The sequence below is a fragment of the Nycticebus coucang genome, chromosome 11 (genome assembly GCF_027406575.1).
Source record: "Nycticebus coucang isolate mNycCou1 chromosome 11, mNycCou1.pri, whole genome shotgun sequence".
In the NCBI taxonomy this organism is placed as follows: domain Eukaryota; kingdom Metazoa; phylum Chordata; class Mammalia; order Primates; family Lorisidae; genus Nycticebus; species Nycticebus coucang.
The window spans coordinates 48,122,227-48,143,229 of NC_069790.1; the positions used below are offsets into that span (position 1 = coordinate 48,122,227).

A 21,003-nucleotide genomic window follows, 5' to 3' on the forward strand; every position below is an offset into this window, starting at 1 on the left:
TATCAATGCCTGTTATTTGTCATTCTGAAACCTGCCGGGTGATGATTCTTTTTATTGGTGTATCCTTCCAAGCATATTTCACGGCACCATGTGCACGGGAGTTTTTTAGGCGGGTACATGGGAGCTGGGTGTCGCCTGCTACGCACTCTCCCCTCGGCTCGCTCCCTCTCTTGCCCTCACACCCTCGCCTCTCCCTGCCTCCAGCCCCCTCTTGCTCCTCTGGGCTCGCGCCCCCCTCCCTCCCTCCCCAGCTGGCGGGGCTGCGCTGCGCTGCCTCCCGGACCTCGCGGACCTGCTCAGTCAGCTGGGGCCCCCTGCGGACGGCCGCCTCCGACTCTCCAGGACCTGCCATTCTGCGCGCGATGGCAGCGGCGGCAGCATCCCCGCCGGCGGCGGCTGCAGCGGTGGCTGCAGTAGCCACGGCCACCGCGGACGCTATTGTTCCCTGGTGTTAATCGCGCTCTCCCTCCTTCTCGTCTGAAGCAAACAATAGCGGGAAAGAGCTTTGTTTTTCGTACTCTTTGGGGAGACGTTCCGAGAGCGAAGAAAAATTCCCTGGCGAGCGTGCTGCGGCTCTGGCCCCTGGCGCGGCTGCGGGCGGCATGGGGCTGCGAGCCGAGCGCTGGGCATCTGGGAGCCGGAGCGCCGCCGGGCCGCGCCGGGGCGTCCTGCCGCTGCCGCTGCCGCTGCCGCTGCTGCCGCTGCTCCTGCTGCCGCTGCTCCCGGGCGCCCGCGGGGTCGCGGCGCAGGGCGAGGCGGAGGCGCCCTCCCTCTATCTGTGGAAGACCGGTAAGTGGGACAGAGTTCCCCTTCTTCCCGTCTTTACATCTGGGGCCACGCTGAGGAGCTGGTGGGCAACTGGAGGACCCCGGGGCTTCCTGATGTCCGGATTAAGCAGGGATCCTAAGGTAAAAAGTGTGACTCCTAGGAAGCAAATAGGTCACGTCCGATGCTATTAGGAAAGAAAAACGTAGCAACCGAGCGGCAACAGTGAGTCACGGGAATGATGTTCCTCTCGCAGCTCTGTAGTTAATGAGGGCAGCGCTGTCCTCCCATAACCAAGCGCAGTATTTTTAACCTCTGGGTTCCCATTCTACTGGGAGTTCATAAAATATATTTCTACCAAAGAACAAACAGTTTGGGGCTAGTCTATACTCTATCTTTGGGCAAGCAGTATGCTCGCTGCCACGGTATTTGTGGATATAGAGTTGGATTAAGTTTAGCTTTGCTGTATGTGGGACGCTTGGAAACAAGTCAAGTGAGGGCAGTTCTAACAGCCGAAGGCAAACTCCGATGAGCCTGCCCGGGATGATTATGTAAAGCTCAATGCTTAATGAGGGAATCGTGGGATTTTAACAGGGTACATCTGTTAGGATATTTGGGTTTAAACTCTTCCATCGATCCTTGAGAATTCTTTTGCTTTGTTCTTCAGTCACCCAACAAAAGCAGCGGGAAAGTATTTAGAGGTCTTGGAGGGGCAGTACCTCCCGGGAAAGTGTTTAGAGGTCTTGGAGGGGCAGTGACAGGCAGGGAAACAAAACCTAGTGAGGAATTACCGGCCCCTCTACTGCCCGCACACTTTCTCCGTTCACTAAAACACTCAGAGAACGCTTCAACAGATGGGAAACTTCATATGCTCAAAGGAATAAGGTGGGCAAAGATTATTCCTGTTGCTTGGAGCCAGAGATAATTTAAGAGGTCCTTGGTGTTGCCTAAACATTAAGAGAAGGTCGTAGTAGAAAGGGAAAGTATGTATTCAACATAGGATTCCAAACAAGTTTCAGAGAGTGGGTCTCTTTCTGGACGTCAGCCTATCTCTGCCCCTTTGCTGAAGAGACAGATCAATCAATCCACTTTACAGTTGCTCAAATAACCTGAATTTTTAAAGAAGTGCGTCTATCCAGCAACTTAGTAAGGAGAATAATCAGAAATTTATTAAACCCAGAGTACATAATTTTCCCCAGAAGATTGCATGAAGCACACACAGACACATTTAGAAAAGCAAAATCATTTGTGCCAACACTTTGGTTGATTAATGAATGCAGATGAAATTAATTTATTTCAATTAAAACAAAGCACTGAGGATTCTTTCTAATTTAATCAAATCCATAGTAAAACTATTTAATAATGCTATTAAACGGTATTATTTGGATTCTTTGTTGGGGGCTTCATAGGTAAGTTAATGTTGGACAAAATAGAACTTTCCTAGGTGGAAATTTGTGGTATCAAAGCAACAAAAGCCAAGCAGTAATTCATATGGAAAAGAGCCTCAGCAACATTCACTGTGCAGCGTAAGAGGTGCCAATACGTGTCTACATAAATGTTGTGGTGGTGAGAACACAAGCCAATAAACAGCTTAAATTAGTGGAAAGCTCTTAGGAACAAGGATTTGGAGACCTTGACTCAAGCTTTTGCTAGCTAAAGAATGTTGGCAGTTCACTTAACTTTTGACTCCTGATTTTCTCAACTGCACGTAAATGTGATGATACTTTTTTCTGACTATGCACGGTGTTGTGAAAAGCAAATAAGCAAGTTATGAGAAAGTAATTTGTAAACTTCAAAGCTATGAGCAAATATAAGCTAGTATGATGAGGATGATAATAATACCATTTTATGGTGATCTTTGGTTGGCTGATAAAATAGTGAATTAGAGAACAAGATGATGATTTTTTATAATCCCCCCCACCTCCTAAGGTAAAGGAAAGTTTATCATATCTGTAAAGAAATTGAGAGTGGTTCTCAGAAGAACTAGGGAACATTTAAAGGAAAAATATATTGTAAATGAAAACGTAAAGGTGACAGAATCATGAGCGTTTATCACTTCATGGAAATAAAGAGACAGGGAAGGCATTGGAAGAGAAAAGATGAGAGGCCCTCCAGGAATGTCTGTGCCTGTAAGAAGTCACAATAATGGTGAGATCATTGAATTAAAATAGTGTAGTGAAAGTTACTCTGGATGAAGAATTGGGATAACATGTTGTACAACTTTGGTAAAGTCATTTAATGACTTTCGTCCTTTGTTTCCTATTTTATAATATTCTATTCAGTGAATAGAAATGATTATATCTAAGGGTCTTTTAAATTCTAAAGTGCTTAACAGGTATGAATAAATAAGCAAATACATAGTGAATATACATATATGTGCATATATACACAAATACAGTATATATACAGTTGATCCTTGAATAATATGGGGATTAACATACAACTTTGGATTCCCCCAAATCTTAATTACTAATAGCCTACTGTTAATTGGAAGCCTTACTGATAACATAAAATTGATCCATACGTATTTTGTATGCTATGTGTATTATATACCATATTTTTACAATAAAGATGTTTTGAAAATTACAAGGAAGAGAAAATATATTTATTATTATTATGTGGGAGTGGATCATCATAAAGGTCTTCCTGTGCTCATCCTCATCATCTCCACATTGAGTAGCCTGAAGAGGAGGAGGAAGAGGAGGGCTTGGTCTTGCTATCTCAGAGGCGGCAGAGGCAGAAGAAAATTTGCATGTAAGTGGACCTATGCAGGTCAAACCATGATGTTAAAGGGTCCACTGTATATATGTGTACGTGCATAGAATGTGTATATATATAATGCAAACATATATAATGTAAAAATATACATAATGCATATGTCTTATATGATAAACTGTAATTAAAGTTTTATTACATCAGCTCACAACAAAGAGTTATTGAGGACCTAAAACATACAGTCACTATAGTAGAGGCTGAATGGGACATTGTCATCTCTGCCCTTGAGAAACTCAGAATTGAACCAAACTATAAAATTACAACAATTATAACATGGAATACCATACACATGAACAGAACACTATGACTGAGGAGCGGTTATGGAGCTGATAAAGGAGGTGTGGGTGATTGGAAAGAGGAGTTAATCTTTTACGTGGGTCTTGACGAAAGAGTTGAATTTTTACTGAGAGAGGAATGGAAGGCCATTCTAAGCAGAGGAAAGAGAAAATAAAAATGAAAAGATATGACTGTATTCCTAGATTTTGAAAGCACCAGTTGTACACTGAAGCTCAAGACTACAATGATTGGTAGGACTGAAAAGATTAAATGCCAGTAAGGTGAGTTGGGACCAGATTATAAGTAAATTTTTAAACTGTAGTAAAGATTTTTCATTTTAACCTATAAATGATTGGTAGCCATTGGGAACTTTAAGCAGAAGTATAAGTTATTATTATTATCAGTTTTGGCCTAGAATGCAGAGGGAAGGATCTAGAAGCTGGGAGGTCAGGAAGATGAACGACTTACAAGTAGATAAAGGGGAGCAGACCTAGGACCATAGACGCTACAGTGGAGAGTAACCAGAGACGGGCTTGAGGTCACAGTGGTCAAGTGTTAGCTCAGTCTGGATGTGGGAAATACAGTGTTCTCCAGGGAAAGTAGCTAATGCCACCAAGTTCTCCACCATGCCTACACACAATAATTGAAGTAGAGGGTATACAAGAAGGAAGAATAGATTTCTTAAGGTTGTAAAAAAGAATATCATTGTAATTCAGATATACTGAACTTGAGGTAGCAATGATCTCCTCAGATGAAAATATCTAATGGGATAATTAGTAAATGGATGATTGGTTTTGGAGAAAGAAGTAGCCTAAAGGTTTAAGGTTAGAATTCAATAAATATATGATATTTCCAGGTGTAAGAGTAATAGGGATCATTAAAAGAAGGAAAATATTAAAAAAGGGAGCCAGGATACTTCTCAGAGAATAGTGAGATTTTAAGTGCTATAATAGAAGAGAAACTAGTGAAAGAGGCTAAGAAAGAATATCAGTAAAGATCCAAGGAAAATAGCAAGAGGTATCAAAGGGATTTTATGAGTGGGATGATGGCAAAAAGTATGAAACAATTTAGACAAGCTAGGAAAAGGATTATAACCTATTTCAGAAGACTTCATGTATGATCAGGCACTATCACAAGACAATTAGCTGGTTAGGCAAAGGAGATTTTAGATAAAGTGGTAGAGATATGAACTTGATTGAAGAATAAACAAGATAATGAAAAGGATGTGGTATTGATTAAAGTTGAATAACCAAATGCTCTCTAAGTCTCTGTACTACACTGTTGTTTTGTAATAGGGAAAAGTCCCAAATTTAACATACAGAAAAATATTTATTAAAATATGTAAGTTTTAGGGTTGGCCTCAATGGCTCACACCTGTAATCCTGGTACTCTAGGAGGCTGAAGCAGATGGATTGCTTAAGTTCATGAGTTCAGACACCAGCCTGAGCAAAAGCAAGACCCTATCTCTGCTAAAACAGAAAAAACTCAATGGGTGTTATGGTGGGTGCGTGTGGTCCCAGCTATTCACAAGACTGACACAAGAGGATCTCTTGAATCCAAGAATTGAAGGTTGCTGTGAGCTGTGATGCCAGAGCACTCTACCCAAGAGCATGGAGTGAGACTTGGTCTCAAAAAATAAATGAATAAATAAATACGTAAAAAGTAAATAAATAAAAGTCTTGTATCATACTTTTTGTATCACTGTCATTTGGAAGGTAACTTTGTGTGACTAACTAGAAAACATAACTGATATACAAAGAGTTATAGCACTTATATTATTGGAAGATGAATAGCTACTGTTATTGATACGTGTTAAAGAACTTTGCACTTTTTGTTATTCTAGCATATGATATTATTTCTCTAATAGTTATGGTTAATTATATTTACCTGGCAATTCCAAACTAAGAATGTCAATGGGTTGAGCAAAATGTGATTAAGCATTAATCAAACAAAAAAATATTGATTACCTCAACTTTTATCAACTTCTGTCATGGAGATATATTTTCAAAAAGTTTTAATGAAATAATTGGATTTATTTTTATTTATTTATTTTTTTGTAGAGACAGAGTCTCACTTTACCACCCTCGGTAGAGTGCCATGATGTCATAGGACTCACAACAACTTTTTATATTAATGAAATTACACTGAAATCCGAGAAACATGTTCATACTAGTCACTTTTCAGAATTCAAATAATAATGTATTTGCACATATGAGTTTTCTCTGAGGGAGAATACTTCTGGATTTAAACACTTATATGTCCCCTATTCTTCTATTATTAATGTTTTCTCCTATTATTAAAATCTTGCATTAGTGTGGTACATTTGTTACAATTGATGAATTGATATTGTTACATAATTATTAACTGAAGTTCTGGTTTATATTAGGGTTTACTCTTTCTGTTTTATATTTTGGTAAAACCTCTATGAATTGAGCACACAATGGACTGTAAAAAACTGGTCAACATATGGAGGTGGTCAACGTAAGGAACTAGCCTACTGTTCTGATATGTACATGTGAATGTCTGGTTTATGAAAATCAGGTTGACTTATAGAAGTGGTCAAGATAGAGAGGTATTCAACTATGGAGGTTCTACTGTATGTGGGTTTTGACAAATATATGAAGACATGTTCCCACTATTATAGTATTATATAGACTAATTTTGCTGCCCTAAAAATTCCCCGTGCTCCACTTGTTTATACCTTTCTCCCCATGAATCTGTAGCAACCATTTACCTTTTTACTGTCTCCATGGTTGTGTGTTTTTGAGAATGTTATATAGTTGGAATCATACCTTATGTAGACTTTCAGATTGGCTTCTTCCATTTTCAATAAGAGTTTAAGTTTCTTCTATGTCATTTTATGAAAGATATAGCTCATTTAGTGCTGGATAACATTCCGTTGTATAGATATAACATAGTTTGTTTACCTATTCACCTATTGAAGGGGATCTTGGTTGCCTCTAAGTTTGGGCAGTTATGTGTATTTATGTACAGACTTTTACATGGATGTAAGTCTTTTTTATTGTTGGGGGTTCATTGAGGGTACAAAAAATTAGGTTACACTGATCGCATCTGTTAGGTAAAGTCCCTCTTATAATTGTGTCCTGCCCCCAAGAAATGTACCATACACCATAACCCCCCAGCCCCCTCTCGCCTCCCTTCTTTCCACTCCCTCATTCTCCTGTCCCCCACCTTGAATTGACTTGAGATTTCTTCTTATATTTGTTTTAGATTGATGAGCATAAGTTTTTACCTCATTTGAGTAAATACCAAGGAACACATTGCTAGACCACACTATGGGAGTAGGTTTCATTTAATAAGAAACTGCCAAACTATCTCCCAAAGTGGCTGTACTGTTTTGCATTCATGCCAGGAGTGAATGAGAGTTCCTATTGCTCCACATCCTTACTAACGTTTGGTTTTGTCAGTGTCTTTTATTTTTGCCATTCTAATGGATTCATAGTGGTATCTCATTTTAATTTGCAATTTCCTGATAACAGGATAACATATGATGTTGAGTGTTACCTTTTTATCTGCTTTTTTCATCTGTAGATTTTCTCTGGTGAGAGATCTGCAATTTTTTTAATCATATGAAGAAAAGTAACAAGAGCAGGTAGGACTCTTAGATGGCAGAGTTCAAAGTCTCAGGTCAGCCCGTGCTGCACATATTCCCCTTCTTGTTGCCCTGATAATCTGGCCCATATTAAACACAACTGCTCTATAATGAGAAAAAAACACATGGCAATTTAGTAAAGAATAAATGTAGTGGACCTACATTTAGATTGTTCCACCTTAAGGGACTACCCTAGAAGAGATGAATGATACAGAATTGGAGGAAAGTGGGCTGATACAATAAAGACCAAAGTAAGCCTATGAGCTTGTGAGAGTCTCAAGTATATACTCACCTCCTGTACCTCTAGCTGACCCTAGTGTGGTTAATACAGCATGCATATTTACTTTTTCTTGCTCTGCATGGAGGAAGCCAGGCACTAGGAAAAAGGGAGATGCAACGTCCTTCTGAACTGCCAGGAAAGAGTGGAGGTCCACTGAGCTGAAGCCCTAGTCAGTTTACCTAGGAGCTATGCTGTCAAGGCAGACTGCTACGTAGATTGCTCCCACAGACCTTGCCAAGTGTTGGGCACCCCCAGACAGGAGGTAGTAAAATGACGAATGCATTTGTATGCAGAGGGATATAAATACAGGAGACTACTACAGTAGCTAATTTAGAGCTATAGAACTTGATGGAAAATTAACTTTCCCAAGCGAATGTATCGGATACAGACATTGATTGCATAGCTGAAATAATTTAACTTATGGAAATGGCCAAAGCAGGGCTTTCTATTTTTGCTGTGAAGTCTGGGTAAAAATATTTCCCTTTGGACCATTAGACTGAAAGCAATAACAGGACATGGAGAGCATTGTAGATGGACGTGTTTACAGGTGTGTTCTGTAAGTGTATGGCAAGAAGCAATATCAGAACACAAATAGTGACTATGCCTATTTGTATTATATTATTATAAAGATTATTTTTATTTTCTCTACCCAAATCAGAGAATGCAACTATAAACGTCACAGAGATCCTCGTATTCAGATATTTTCCTTTGACGGGGAAAGAGATGAGTTGAAAAGATGAGTGCACAGATTGGAATGAAAGAAGCATTGGTCATTTAGCTAAAGAAATACATATTTGTGTGTGTTTCTCTCTCTGTGTGTAATGCATAAAATGAGATAGTCAATAACAAACTTTTGAGTCACACAGGCATGAATCTTGACCTGGTTTTGCTATTTATTAAGAATATTATCTCCCATCTCTCTGTATTTCTTATTCTTTAGTCATACCATGGGCATGATGTTAGGATCCAACTACCTCTTCAGATTATTTTAAAGATAACTGGAGAAACACTTATAGACCACTTGGATGGTGTCTGGCACAAATTAGTGTTCAGTAAATGTTATTTTCTACTTGGCTGCGCTCCTGTTAGGAACTGCTAGCCCGTCCCTCCCTGGGTCAGACGCTGTCTCCTGGATCTATCTGCGTCCTTTCCTTCCATGCTGGATTCTTCTCCCTGGTGGAATCAGCACATGCATGTCAAGCGTCTCTTCATCTGACATTGCTCTGTTTTCTACCTGCTTTCAGAGTCAGCAGTGTGACTACAAAGCTCTCAGCCTGGCTGTTTGCCAAGTTGTTCAAAGTATAGTTTTAAAATATGGAAACATTTTGCCTCGGTATTTTATTTTTACTAGCGATTGTGCATATCTTTGCCATACTGGCAGTGCTGGAGGTATGACTCCTTAAGTGGGACTGTGTGTTCTAAAATTACTTTGCATGGAAACACGTGAGAATATTCTTGGCAAGATCTCTGTGGTGTTGTGAGTGGAAGGATGTAGGAAATACACAGAGAATGAGACTTCTTTCTCTAAACTCCTCTTTTAAAAATGCCCTTATATAAATGTATGTCATATATATGAATATTCTAGTTATATACCTCAATAGAGGTAGTTCAAAATCTTCTGACAGAAAGTAAAATATTGTCTCCCAGCTTGGAGGAGAGTTATTCAACTGCTTCATGCCCATTACAACTTGTTTATCTATACAATCTTTAAAATTTATGTAGCATTTGAAAACTTATGATGGAATTGCAATCATCATTTAATGCATCATTATATGCATAATCACACACATATACATTTATACACACCTAGATGTATAAATATATACATGCACATGCAAATAACAAAGTCATGGCTAAATTACCATACAGGATTTCATAATTTCTCCAAAATTGAGAAAGTTGTACCTCCTGAAATGTGTTTTATATGTGGTATTTATAGTAGTGACTTCTAAAAATGTGTGCAATTATAAATAATTTTTCCTAAAATATTGTACAAAATTTGTATTTAAATTTTAATTTAGAAAGTTTCGTGCCAGCCTTATGTTCATGAAAAACTGACTCTTATAAAAGCTCTTACTATGCAACTCCTTGCAAATTCTTCCATTGACTAATGGCTTGTAACTTAAAATCTTTTCATGTCTAACCATCTTCCTGTGCTTGCCACTCCAGTGTCTGTACAATGTTTTCAAACTGAAATGCCTGTACAAATTTCTAAGAAGTACTTTCATTCTAATAGCATCTCCTTGCTAGCATTTTCAGGAACACTATAGCAAACAAACAAAAACTTGTAAATAGTTTACATTGATCATGACATCATTAGGGCAGTTCTGGTGACAGATCTAGGTAGAATAGTACATATATATAATGTGATAAATACATTGCAAAACTACTTTAGGGGACTCTATTCACAGTCTGAATGAGAAGACCAGTTTATTCCTCACTCTGTGTTGATCAAGTTCAACTGGGTAGAAGACAAGTGCTTAATGCCTGTTTTATGGTAAGTTCTGTACCAGGTGTGGGAGAGCAAAGATGAGCAGCACATAAGCCAGTCTCTCTTGGAGTTGACTATCACATGAAAATAAGTAATTTTTGGCTAGTTAACTTACTACAAATATAGAAGCATATATGGATGTAAAACAAAGAAGGGAGTGATTTTGTTGATTTTGTTGCAAAAGAAGACAGGGAAGGAAAGCTTTCATAAAACACAAACAGTTCATTGAAAAATAAGCAGTTTACAAAATGGACAAAGGCTATAGAGAAAAAGAATTCCTGGCAGAGAAAGAGCAATTGTGAAGAAATTAAATGGAATGTGTTGAGGGATATAAAGAAGTTTGGAGGCATAAGAAGTAGGGAATGACTAGAATGGGAAGAAGGATGGGTACGTGTTTGGACTAGACAGAAATAACTGAATGAGAGAGAGTCTGCCCGTGGTAATACAGAGCTTACCCTGGGCTTGCTGTTCTCTGATTCATGCAATCTAGGAATGCTAGTCTATTTGGATTTATAAACATTGCTGGAATGAAAGAATGTATTTGTGAATATTAAGCCAAGTGTGAATTTGGGAGTTTTATGATTGTTCATCTAAATGAATGATTATAAATTTCCTTGCAAACTTTTCAACAGAAATGCTTGCTGTCTTAGGTAATGTTAATTAAAAATAGTTATTTCAGCAGCATAGCATACTTTCTGGTTTATTAATAAGAGTGAATTAATATTTTATTTTTTCCTCTGTAGTTTTGATTAGACCAATATTAAAATGAATAAAGCTTAAGTCTGTGTACCGTTTCTCTGGAGGAGTCTGACAGAGAACATCAATGACAGAAGTGCACCAGGAATGATACAAAAGCTGGCTGTGCTCAACTTTTCTTTGCTGTGTATGTGGTTAATTGGAAGAGCAACACCACTCCCATACCCTGCTTAAGGCCCATGATTTGCCATTATTTATGGCAAATAAATAATGGGCCTTTTTTTAATGGATTTTTTCCATTAAAAAAAATCTCATAAAGGACAACACTGTTGGCCAATTATAACATGTAGTGAGTCAAAATTGGATGACGGGTCACTAGTCAATGGCCTTTGCCTTTCACAATCATACCAGGCCTTCAAAAACATGAAGCTTTAAGATGGGGATGGAAAATGAAAAGTTTGTTTTGAGTTTTAGAGAATGAGTACGTGAGAGTATACGGAACACCACATTCAAATTAAAGCTTCTGAGTGACCGTGTTGCCAGCCAAAACCAACACTTTCCTGCACACTGTGTTCATTAGTCCTCGTTAGTTCATAAGCCTTGTGGAGTGAGAGGAGTGCTCAGGATCAAGGCACCTGCTGGCCCTGAGCTAGCACACATCATCACAGAAAAGCAGCGAAGATCACAGGGTTCAATCGCTCTATAAAACAGCTTCTTCTGACAGTTTGCCGCGGTGACTGCATATTTCTAATGGGAGAGTCATCAAAATGGATTTGGATTTATGGAATCAAATAATTCATAAGGAGAGGTTTGACTGCTGCTAAGATACATTTCCCTCCCTGTCTCTTACTGCAAGATTTAATGTAACTTCTTCAGTTGCCTTGGCTTGTTTTATAAGAGAACTGGCTTTGAACTGCATCTGCAGTGAAAGTTTCGCTACAAGAGAATAAATTTTACAGAACAGACAAGGTGGTCTTGCAACTCGGTTGATCAAGCACTGCAGAACCGTGAACATCATGATTTCCCAAAGTGTGATGACAGTTCTCAGGGCTTTCAAGATTATGTTTCTTGAAGTAATTTCCTACCTTAGTAACATCCTCTGAATGCTAAATTAGTATGAGTATTTTATAAAAATTGTGAAAATTAGAGGAAAAAGTAACTCCTGTGCCATGTTATTATGGATGAGATGAACTTCCTTTATGGGCAACACACTTGTTACTGCCATCACAGAGCATTTTGTTAACAGCTTTATTGGGTATAATTCAGACCATGCAGTGACCAAGTTTTAAAGTGTATAATTCAAACTCTTTTGGTATATTCACAGAATTGGGCATCCATCATGATAGTCCATTCTAGAACATTTTCAAAAAAAAAAATTTAAATTAGCTAAAATTAAATAAAATTTAATTTATTTAAAAAAAAAACAAAAAAAACAATTCCAGAATCTCTTAGCCATCACCTCAGGGCTTAGGCAAATACTAATCTGCTTTCTGTCTCTGTAGATTTGCCTGTTCTGGACACTTCATATCAATGAAGTCACACCGTATGTTGTCCTACGTGATAGGCGTCTTTCACTGGGGATAATGTTTTAAAGTTCATCTATGTAGTGGCGTGCATCATTACTTCATATCTTTCGTTGCCAAATAGTATTCCATTGTGTAAATACACCACATTTTGTTTATTCTTTGATTGATGGGCACTTGCAGTTTTCGGCTATTACAAATAATGCTACTGTAAACATTCACATTCAAGTTTTTATATGGAAATACATTTTTATTTCTTGAATATACATTTATGAGTGGAATTCATCTTACAATAATAACTTTATGTTTAGTCACTTGAAAGACTGCCAGATTATTTAGCCGTATTACTCAGCACAGTGCAATGTATTTTGTTTTCTGGCCACTCTATTGATGATACAATTGATACCGCAATTGATAGGCACTCCAATTATGATACCACACAAGACAATGTAGTCAGAAGGTAAAGAGCTAAAAAATATAGGGACATGCTGTAGGGGATCTAGTTCATAAGAATAAACACGTTGAGGAAGAAAAGCTACTGAAATAATCATAAGCACACTTAATAGGATGCCTACCCAAAGCTCCTTTTTTATGTGATTGTATGTAAAGGTTTCAATAAAGGAAAACGTAAAGTAGTTGAGATGACTTGTCTCAAGACATGTCATGACTTAAAGAACCAGAGACTGACTCCGTCACATGAAATCTAAGTGGTATCAATAGAACTAAATGCTAATTCATTTTAGAAGTTGGCCATTTGGTTTTTACAGCTTAGTGGATGAAATAGAAGTACCTCCTTACCTTCTCATGGTACAGTATGATTCCTAAGTACTCAGGCTTACATGTTCTTTTACTCAATTCTTACAATTTCTTCATTCATATAAGGGTTAGAAGTAACACCTTTCCCTTTTTATAAAAGAATAAACTCAGGCATATGAGGTAAAAACCACATTCTTCATTTATAGCTAACATCCAGGACATAGGTATTGGTATCTTTTATGCTATGATATACAAAAAATGAAAGTTTTCTATAAAGTATTTAAAGAATACTTTGGATTCTTTGATTGAAGAGAGCAACATCAAGGAAAATATTCCTCAGTTATGTGAAGAGTAAATGTCAAAGATTTAATAATAGACAGTAACAGAAATTTGGATTTAATACTTTCAGGCAAGTATAGGGAGATACAGTAAGTGATTAGAGCTTTGTGTTTTGATAAATATTTTGACTACGTGATACCTTGACTGAACAGTTGGCAGTGTTCTTGAGAGCTTTACTCACATAACTTTCAATTATATGATACAAATAAAAAGATTTTACCTAAAACATTCATTTCCCTATGATTAAATATAAACATACTCTCATACTGTTTCATTATGTAATGAGTTTTACCGTTTAAAAGGATAAAGTGCTGCTTCGAGTCATAGCTTGATATTCAGTTTCAGTATATTGATACAGTAGAAGCTCTAAGCTGACCACCCAAGGGACTCAACAAACTGGCCAACACATGGAGGTGGTCAACATGGGAAACTAGGCTTTAGTATATGTGGTGCATGTCTGGTGTATGAAAATTAGGTCAATTTGAGGAGGTGGTCAATGTAGGGAGCGGTTGACTATGGAGATTCTACTGTATTTATCTTTTTTACTCCCCCTTTAGAAAAGAGTTGTAGAGATTTACTATGGATTTTCTTGAAAGTCTGACACAGAAGTTCAAAGTGAATAGCATACAACATGACATGTGCATCTCCCCAAATACCCCATAGTGTGTGTACTCTGTATTTCTCTCTCTCTTTCTCTCCTAATCCTCTCGGATGTAGTCGGAGGTTTCTTTAACTTTCTGCGCAAAGTTCTTTCATTATGCTGAGTTCTTCTTTTCCCTTTTCTCCCACCTTGCTTGTCTGACCACCTGTGTTTGGTTTGGGTACAATATTGCAGTCTAACTTCAATTTTAGAGAATCTTTATCAAGTATGTAAACTGATCTGGTTTTGTGAATAGGAATATTATTGACAATAGAAATGCTGACTTTCGCAGCGTCCTTTGCAGGGAGACGTGCATTCCAGCTGTGGTTTTCCTCTTCTTTTCTTCCCAGAAAGAGACCAAGTGAAAACCTGCCAGCATCATTATATTTGTCTGCAGGCAGCTAAACTGAAATATTCAGTGTGGACTGCTATCTGGAATATAGCTGTGAAATGAGCTAAACTTTATTATTGCAGGTAAAAGAACTAGTGTAAATTTATTCAAATGAAATCCTTTGCAAGCATTACACTAAATAGGCTTTGGAAACATTCTCATCCTGTCTCTTGTACTTTAAAAATGATTTTTCTGAAGATACTATTTATCTTAGGGCACGTGATGAAGGAGATGTAAATAGGACTGCCAGTATTCAGGGATTTATATGGTAGGTTTCTCTTATCACCAGTGCAATAGGATTTTTAATTTGAATTCAGATCTATGCTTGGGTCTCTCTAAATATTGGACCAATGTCAAAAATGTCTCGACAAGGTAAATGACTAGCTACCCATAAATGCATCATGAACACATAAGCATTTTACTCCGTAAGTGCAATTTTACCCAGAGAGAAACTTGAAGTATTCTTTGCTGGTCTTTACATAACTTTGCATTTTGCTGGTCTTTACATAACTTTTGTACAGTGCATGTCTTTTTTTTTTTTTAAGTTTTATGTGTGTGTATGTGTGTGTGTCTGATAATTCTTTTAGTTAATGTGCACAGGAAATTTGGTTTCTTAATCAAAGTCTGGTTAATGGACAGAAGAGACATTACACACAAATCACCAAGTTTTAAAATATTATAAACCAATAAAATGTACTTAGCACTAACATTATATGCCACATAATTTAATCTGTAGTTTATTGTGATGCATAAATGTCTTCAGAAGTTTGAGGCACACCAGAGTCTTCATTATGAACAAAAATTTATTGCTGTAATAGAACTGTGAGGAAATTCTGGAAGAAATGTTTAGTTGGTAGAAGGCTGAATTAAACCAGATTCAAGGAGTCTTTTATTCTTCCTAATGTAATTATGTACTTTTAAGGCATATTTTAAAAATCAATATTTTTCTGACTAATTCTCCACATTCAAAAATTTGCAGAAACCTATACCATTCTACTCAATTCCACATCTTTGGGAATCAAAATTAAACTAACGCTGGCCTGTGCTAATATCTTCAAGGACTCTGCTTATCTGTATATTTGAATGGTATTTCTCTTATCATTTGTTGCACCATGTTAATGCATCTAAAATGGAAAGATGCATTTGATATAAATACATAAGTACTTGCTTCTTCTGCTTTCTGTCAGAGCTATTCTTCTCCCCCTTTCCAGATTTTAATCAATCACAACCATATTAGTGATGTCAGCATCAGGGGTGGTGCCCTCTAAGGCCCTTTATTTACTGAACTCTGGGATAGATACTGACTAAGGGACCATATCATAGGTGTCTCTATTTCCCCTCAGTCACTGCTGATCTCCTATCTGTGAAGGAAATGCAGAGACTTAACAGCCAGAAATCAAGGTCATTGGGGCTATCACTGCAGAGGAGTTATCAATTCTCTGGGTTGGGAAGGGCAAGGGCCACAAATGTCCAGACATTTACATTTATGTTGGGCTCCAAAGGACGTAAAAACGTCTGAGAGCTGAGAGATGACAGGACGTCACATGGGAAAGACACTGACTGCCTTTCGTGCTCTTGACAGCGCTCTCCCTCCCCTCAACCCTACATCAGCTCTTGCTGGTGTTCTCAGCGACCTCAGTGACGCTTGCCAGTTTTACCTTTTTCTTCTCACTAACCCTGCCAGCTTTATGCTAAGAGCTGAGGTTTCCACTTAGTTTCTACTTTCTCGTTCAGTCTCGTAATGTTTCCATGGGATTGTCTGCTTGGGTTCCAAATGCTGACTTTGTTCCTGGCCCGTTACTTTTCCATGGTCTTCAGTTTCATGGTCTTCAACCAGATGGTCAGTTTCATTAAATTTTCTTGTCATGTCCACTATTCCAGAAACTTCACTTTCAACAGGAGCCCAGTCTACTCAATACTAATATGAAATCAATAAATAAACAATCACACGCCCACACAAAAGATAAAACACAAGTATAGTCCAGCATGGGAGGGGGAGAGAAAAGAGAAGGGTGGGGAGGGTGACTGGCAGGATCTCACCTACTGTGCACAATGTGAGGGTGTTCAGCACAGCCCCTGGGTGAAAGGCTCAACTGCAACGGGAACTTTGCCTCAGAAATGAAAACAGGGTAACCTGAACATTTGTACGCTCATGTTAATCTGAAAATTTAAAAAATACTTTACTAATATGACAAATCTGAAGTAATTTATCTCAATATTATTACATTTTAAGAAATTGTATCTTTCAAAAATGATGGGGAAAACTTGCATATTTTTCCCTTTTGCTCTGTGTGTGGTAGTCCATTTTGTGCTGCTATAACAGAATACTCTAGACTGAGTAATTTATGTATTTATTTATTTTTTTATTAAATCATAGCTGTGATCACATTAATGTGATCATGGGGCACCATACACTTGTTTTATAGACCATTTGACACATTTTCATCACACTAGTTAACATGTATAACATAGCCTTCCTGGCATTTTCTTAGTTATTGTGTTAAGACATTTACATTCTACATTTACTAAATTTCACATATACCCTTGTAGGATGCACCGCAGGTGTAATAACACCAATTACCCTCCCTCCACCCACCCACCCCCTCTCCTTCCTTTCTCCCTTCCCCCTATTCTTAGGTTATGACTAGGTTACTGCTTTCATGTGAAAGCCATAAATTAGTTTCATAGTAGGGCTGAGTACATTGGATACTTTTTCTTCCATACTTGAGATACTTTACAAAGAAGAATATGTTCCAGCTCCATCCATGTAAACATGAAAGAGGTAAAGTCTCCATCTTTCTTTAAGGCTGCATAATATTCCATGGTGTACATATACCACAATTTATTAATCCATTCGTGGATCGATGGGCACTTGGGCTTTTTCCATGACTTAGCAATTATGAATTGGGCTGCAATAAACATTCTGGTACAAATATCTTTGTTATGATGTGATTTTTGGTCTTATGGGTATATGCCTAGTAGAGGAATTATAGGATTGAATGGCAGATCTATTTTTAGATCTCTAAGTGTTCTCCAAACATCTATCCAAAAAGAATGTATTAATTTGCATTCCCATCAGCAGTGTAGAAGTGTTCCCTTTTCTCCACATCCGCGCCAACATCTCTGGTCTTGGGATTTTGTGATGTGGGCTAATCTTACTGGAGTTTGATGATATCTCAAAGTAGTTTTGATTTGCATTTCTCTGATAATTAAAGATGATGAGCATTTTTTCATGTGTCTGTAGGCCATGCTCCTGTCTTCTTCAGAGAAGTTTCTCTTCAAGTCCCTTGCCCAACCTGCGATGGGATCACTTGTTCTTTTCTTGCTTATACATTTGAGTTCGCTGTGGATTCTGGTTATTAAACCTTTGTCAGAGACATAACCTGCAAATATCTTCTCCCATTCTGAGGGCTGTTTGCTTGCTTTACTTACTGTGTTCTTGGCTGTGCAGAAGTGTTTTAGTTTAATCAGGTCCCAGTAGTGTATTTTTGAAACTGCTTCAATTGCCCGGGGGGTCATACTTATAAAATACTTTCCCAGACTGATTTCTTCAAGGGTTTCCCCTGCACTCTCCTCTAGTATCTTTATAGTTTCATGTCTTGAGTTTAAATCTTTGATCCAGTGAGAGTCTATCTTAGTTAATGGTGAAAGGTGTGGGTCCAGTTTCAGTCTTCTACAGGTTGTCAGCCAGTTCACCCAGCACCATTTGTTAAATAGGGAATCTTTTCCCTACTGAATGTTTTTAATTGGCTTGTCAAAGATCAAATAATGGTAAGTAGCTGGATTCATCTCTTGGTTCTCTATTCTGTTCCAGACATTTACTTCTCTGTTTTTGTGCCAGTACCATGCTGTTTTGATCACTATCGATTTATAGTATAGTCTGAGGTCTGGTAGTGTGATTCCTCCTGCTTTATTTCTGAGTAATGTTTTGGCTATTTTGAGGTTTTTTTTCTGATTCCATATAAAGCGAAGTATTATTTTTTCAAGACCTTTAAAGTTCGACAGTGGAGCTTTAACAGGGATTGCATTAAAATTGTGTATTGCTTTGAGTAGTATGGACATTTTGACAATGTTGATTCTTCCCAGCCATGAGCATGGTATGTTTTTCCATTTGTTAACATTTTCAGCTATTTCTTTTCTTAGAGTTTCATAGTTCTCATTATAGAGATCTTTCACGTCCTTTGTTAGATAAACTCCCAAATATTTCATGTTCTTTGGCACTACTGTGAATGGAATAGAGTCCTTAACTGTTTTTTCAGCTTGACTATTGTTTGTATATATAAAGGCTACCGATTTATGAATGTTGATTTTGTAACCTGAGACGCCGCTGTATTCCTTGATCACTTCTAAGAGTTTTGTAGTAGAATCCCTGGTGTTTTCCAGATATGCAATCATATCATCTGCAAAGAGCAAAAGTTTGATCTCTTCTGACCCTATATGGATACCCTTGACAGGCTTTTCTTCCCTAATTGCGGTGGCTAAAACTTCCATTACAATGTTAAAGAGCAGTGGAGACAATGGGCAGCCTTGTCTGGTTCCTGATCTGAGTGGAAATGATTTCAATTTAACTTCATTCAATACGATATTGGCTATGGGTTGGCTGTAGATGGCCTCTATCAGGTTAAGAAATGTCCCTTCTATACCAATTTCCTTAAGTGTTCTGATCATGAAGGGATGTTGGATGTTATCAAAAGCTTTTTCTGCGTCAATTGAGAGAATCATATGGTCTTTGTTTTTTAATTTGTTTATGTGCTGAATTATACTTATAGATTTATGTATATTGAACCAGCCTTTAGACCCTGGGATAAAACCGCCTTTGTCATGATGTATAATTTGTTTGACATGTTGCTGGATTCTGTTTGTTGGGATCTTGTTGAATATTTTTGCATCTATATTCATTAGTGATATTGGTCTATAATTTCCTTTTCTTACTGGGTCTTTTTCTGGTTTGGGTCTCAGGGTGATGTTTGCTTCATAGAACATGTTGGGTAGTCTTCCTTCTTTTTCTACATCTTGGAAGAGGTTGAATAATATAGGTACTAATTCCTCTTTAAAGGTTTGGTAGAATTCTGACATGAAGCCATCTGGTCCCAGGCTTTTCTTTTTAGGGAGGTTTTGTATGGTTGATGCTATTTTAGAACTTGATATGGGCCTGTTCAACATTTCCACTTGATTCTGGCTAAGTCTTGGAAGGTGATGTATTTCCAAGTATTTGTGAATTTCCTTCAGATTTTCATATTTCTGAGAATAAAGTTTCTTGTAATATTCATTAAGGATTTTTTTAATTTCTGAGGAGTCTGTTTTTATTTTGTTTTTGTCGTTTCTGATTGATGAGTTTAGAGATTTTACTCTTTTTTTCCTGGTTAGGTTAGCCAAAGGTTTATCTATTTTATTGACCTTTTCAAAAAACCAATTTTTTGATTTATTGATCTGTTATGTAATTCTTTTGTTTTTAATTTCATTTAATTCTGCTCTAATTTTGGTTATTTCTTTTCTTCTACTGGGTTTGGGGTTGGAATGGTCTTCCTTTTTAAGTTGCTTGAGATGTCCCATTATGTTGTTAACTTCCTCTCTTTCCATTCTCTTGAGGAAGGCTTGCAGTGCTATAGATTTCCCTCTTAGGACTGCCTTTGCAGTATCCCAGAGGTTCTGATAATTTGTGTCTTCATAGTCGTTTTTTCCAAAAAATTTGGCAATTTCCTTCTTAATCTCATCTCTGACCCAGCCATCATTCAGCATAAGGTTATTTAACTTCCATGTTTTTGTATGAGTATGCAGATTTCTGTTGTTACTGAGTTCAACTTTTATTCCATGGTGGTCCAAGAGGATGCAAGGAATAATTTCTATTCCTTTAAATTTACTGAGGTTAGACTTGTGACCTAAGATGTGTTCAATTTTGGAGTATGTTTCGTGGGCTGATGAGAAGTATTCAGTTTTGTTGGGATGAAATATTCTATAGATGTCTGCTAAATCCAAATATTGGATGGTTGGGTTTAAATCTAAAATTTCTTTGCTCAGCTTCTTATTGGAGGATCGATCCAACACTGCCAAAGGAGTGTTGAAATCTTCGACTATTATGGAGCTGGAGGAAATCAAGTTGTTCATGTCTGTTAGAGTTTCTCTTATAAATTGAGCAGCATTCTGGTTGGGTGCATAGATATTAATAATTGAAATCTCATCATATTGAGTATTATCCTTTACAAATATGAAGTGACCATTCTTTTCCATTCTTACTTTTGTTGGTTTAAAGCCTATAGTATCTACAAATAAAATTGCAACACCTGCTTTTTTCTGATTACCATTTGCCTGGAATATAGATGACCATCCTTTCATCCCGAGTCTATATTTGTCTTTTAAGGTAAGACAAGTACAAGATGTGACTCTTGTATGCAGCAAATATCTGGCCTGAGTTTTTGTATCCAGTCTGCTAACCTGTGCCTCTTTAGAGGACAGTTTAA

General features: G+C 37.6%; 1 protein-coding gene across 1 annotated transcript in view; it reads left to right on the forward strand.

Annotated features, from left to right (window-relative positions):
• Window positions 1-337: 337 nt before the first annotated feature.
• THSD7A (thrombospondin type 1 domain containing 7A) overlaps window positions 338-21,003 on the forward strand; it is a 466,447-nt gene continuing 445,781 nt past the window's right edge. The window contains exon 1 of the mRNA XM_053609606.1: window positions 338-789. Coding sequence (XP_053465581.1) covers window positions 603-789 — 187 coding nt within the window. The 5' untranslated portion in view covers window positions 338-602. The remainder of the gene's footprint in view (window positions 790-21,003) is intronic.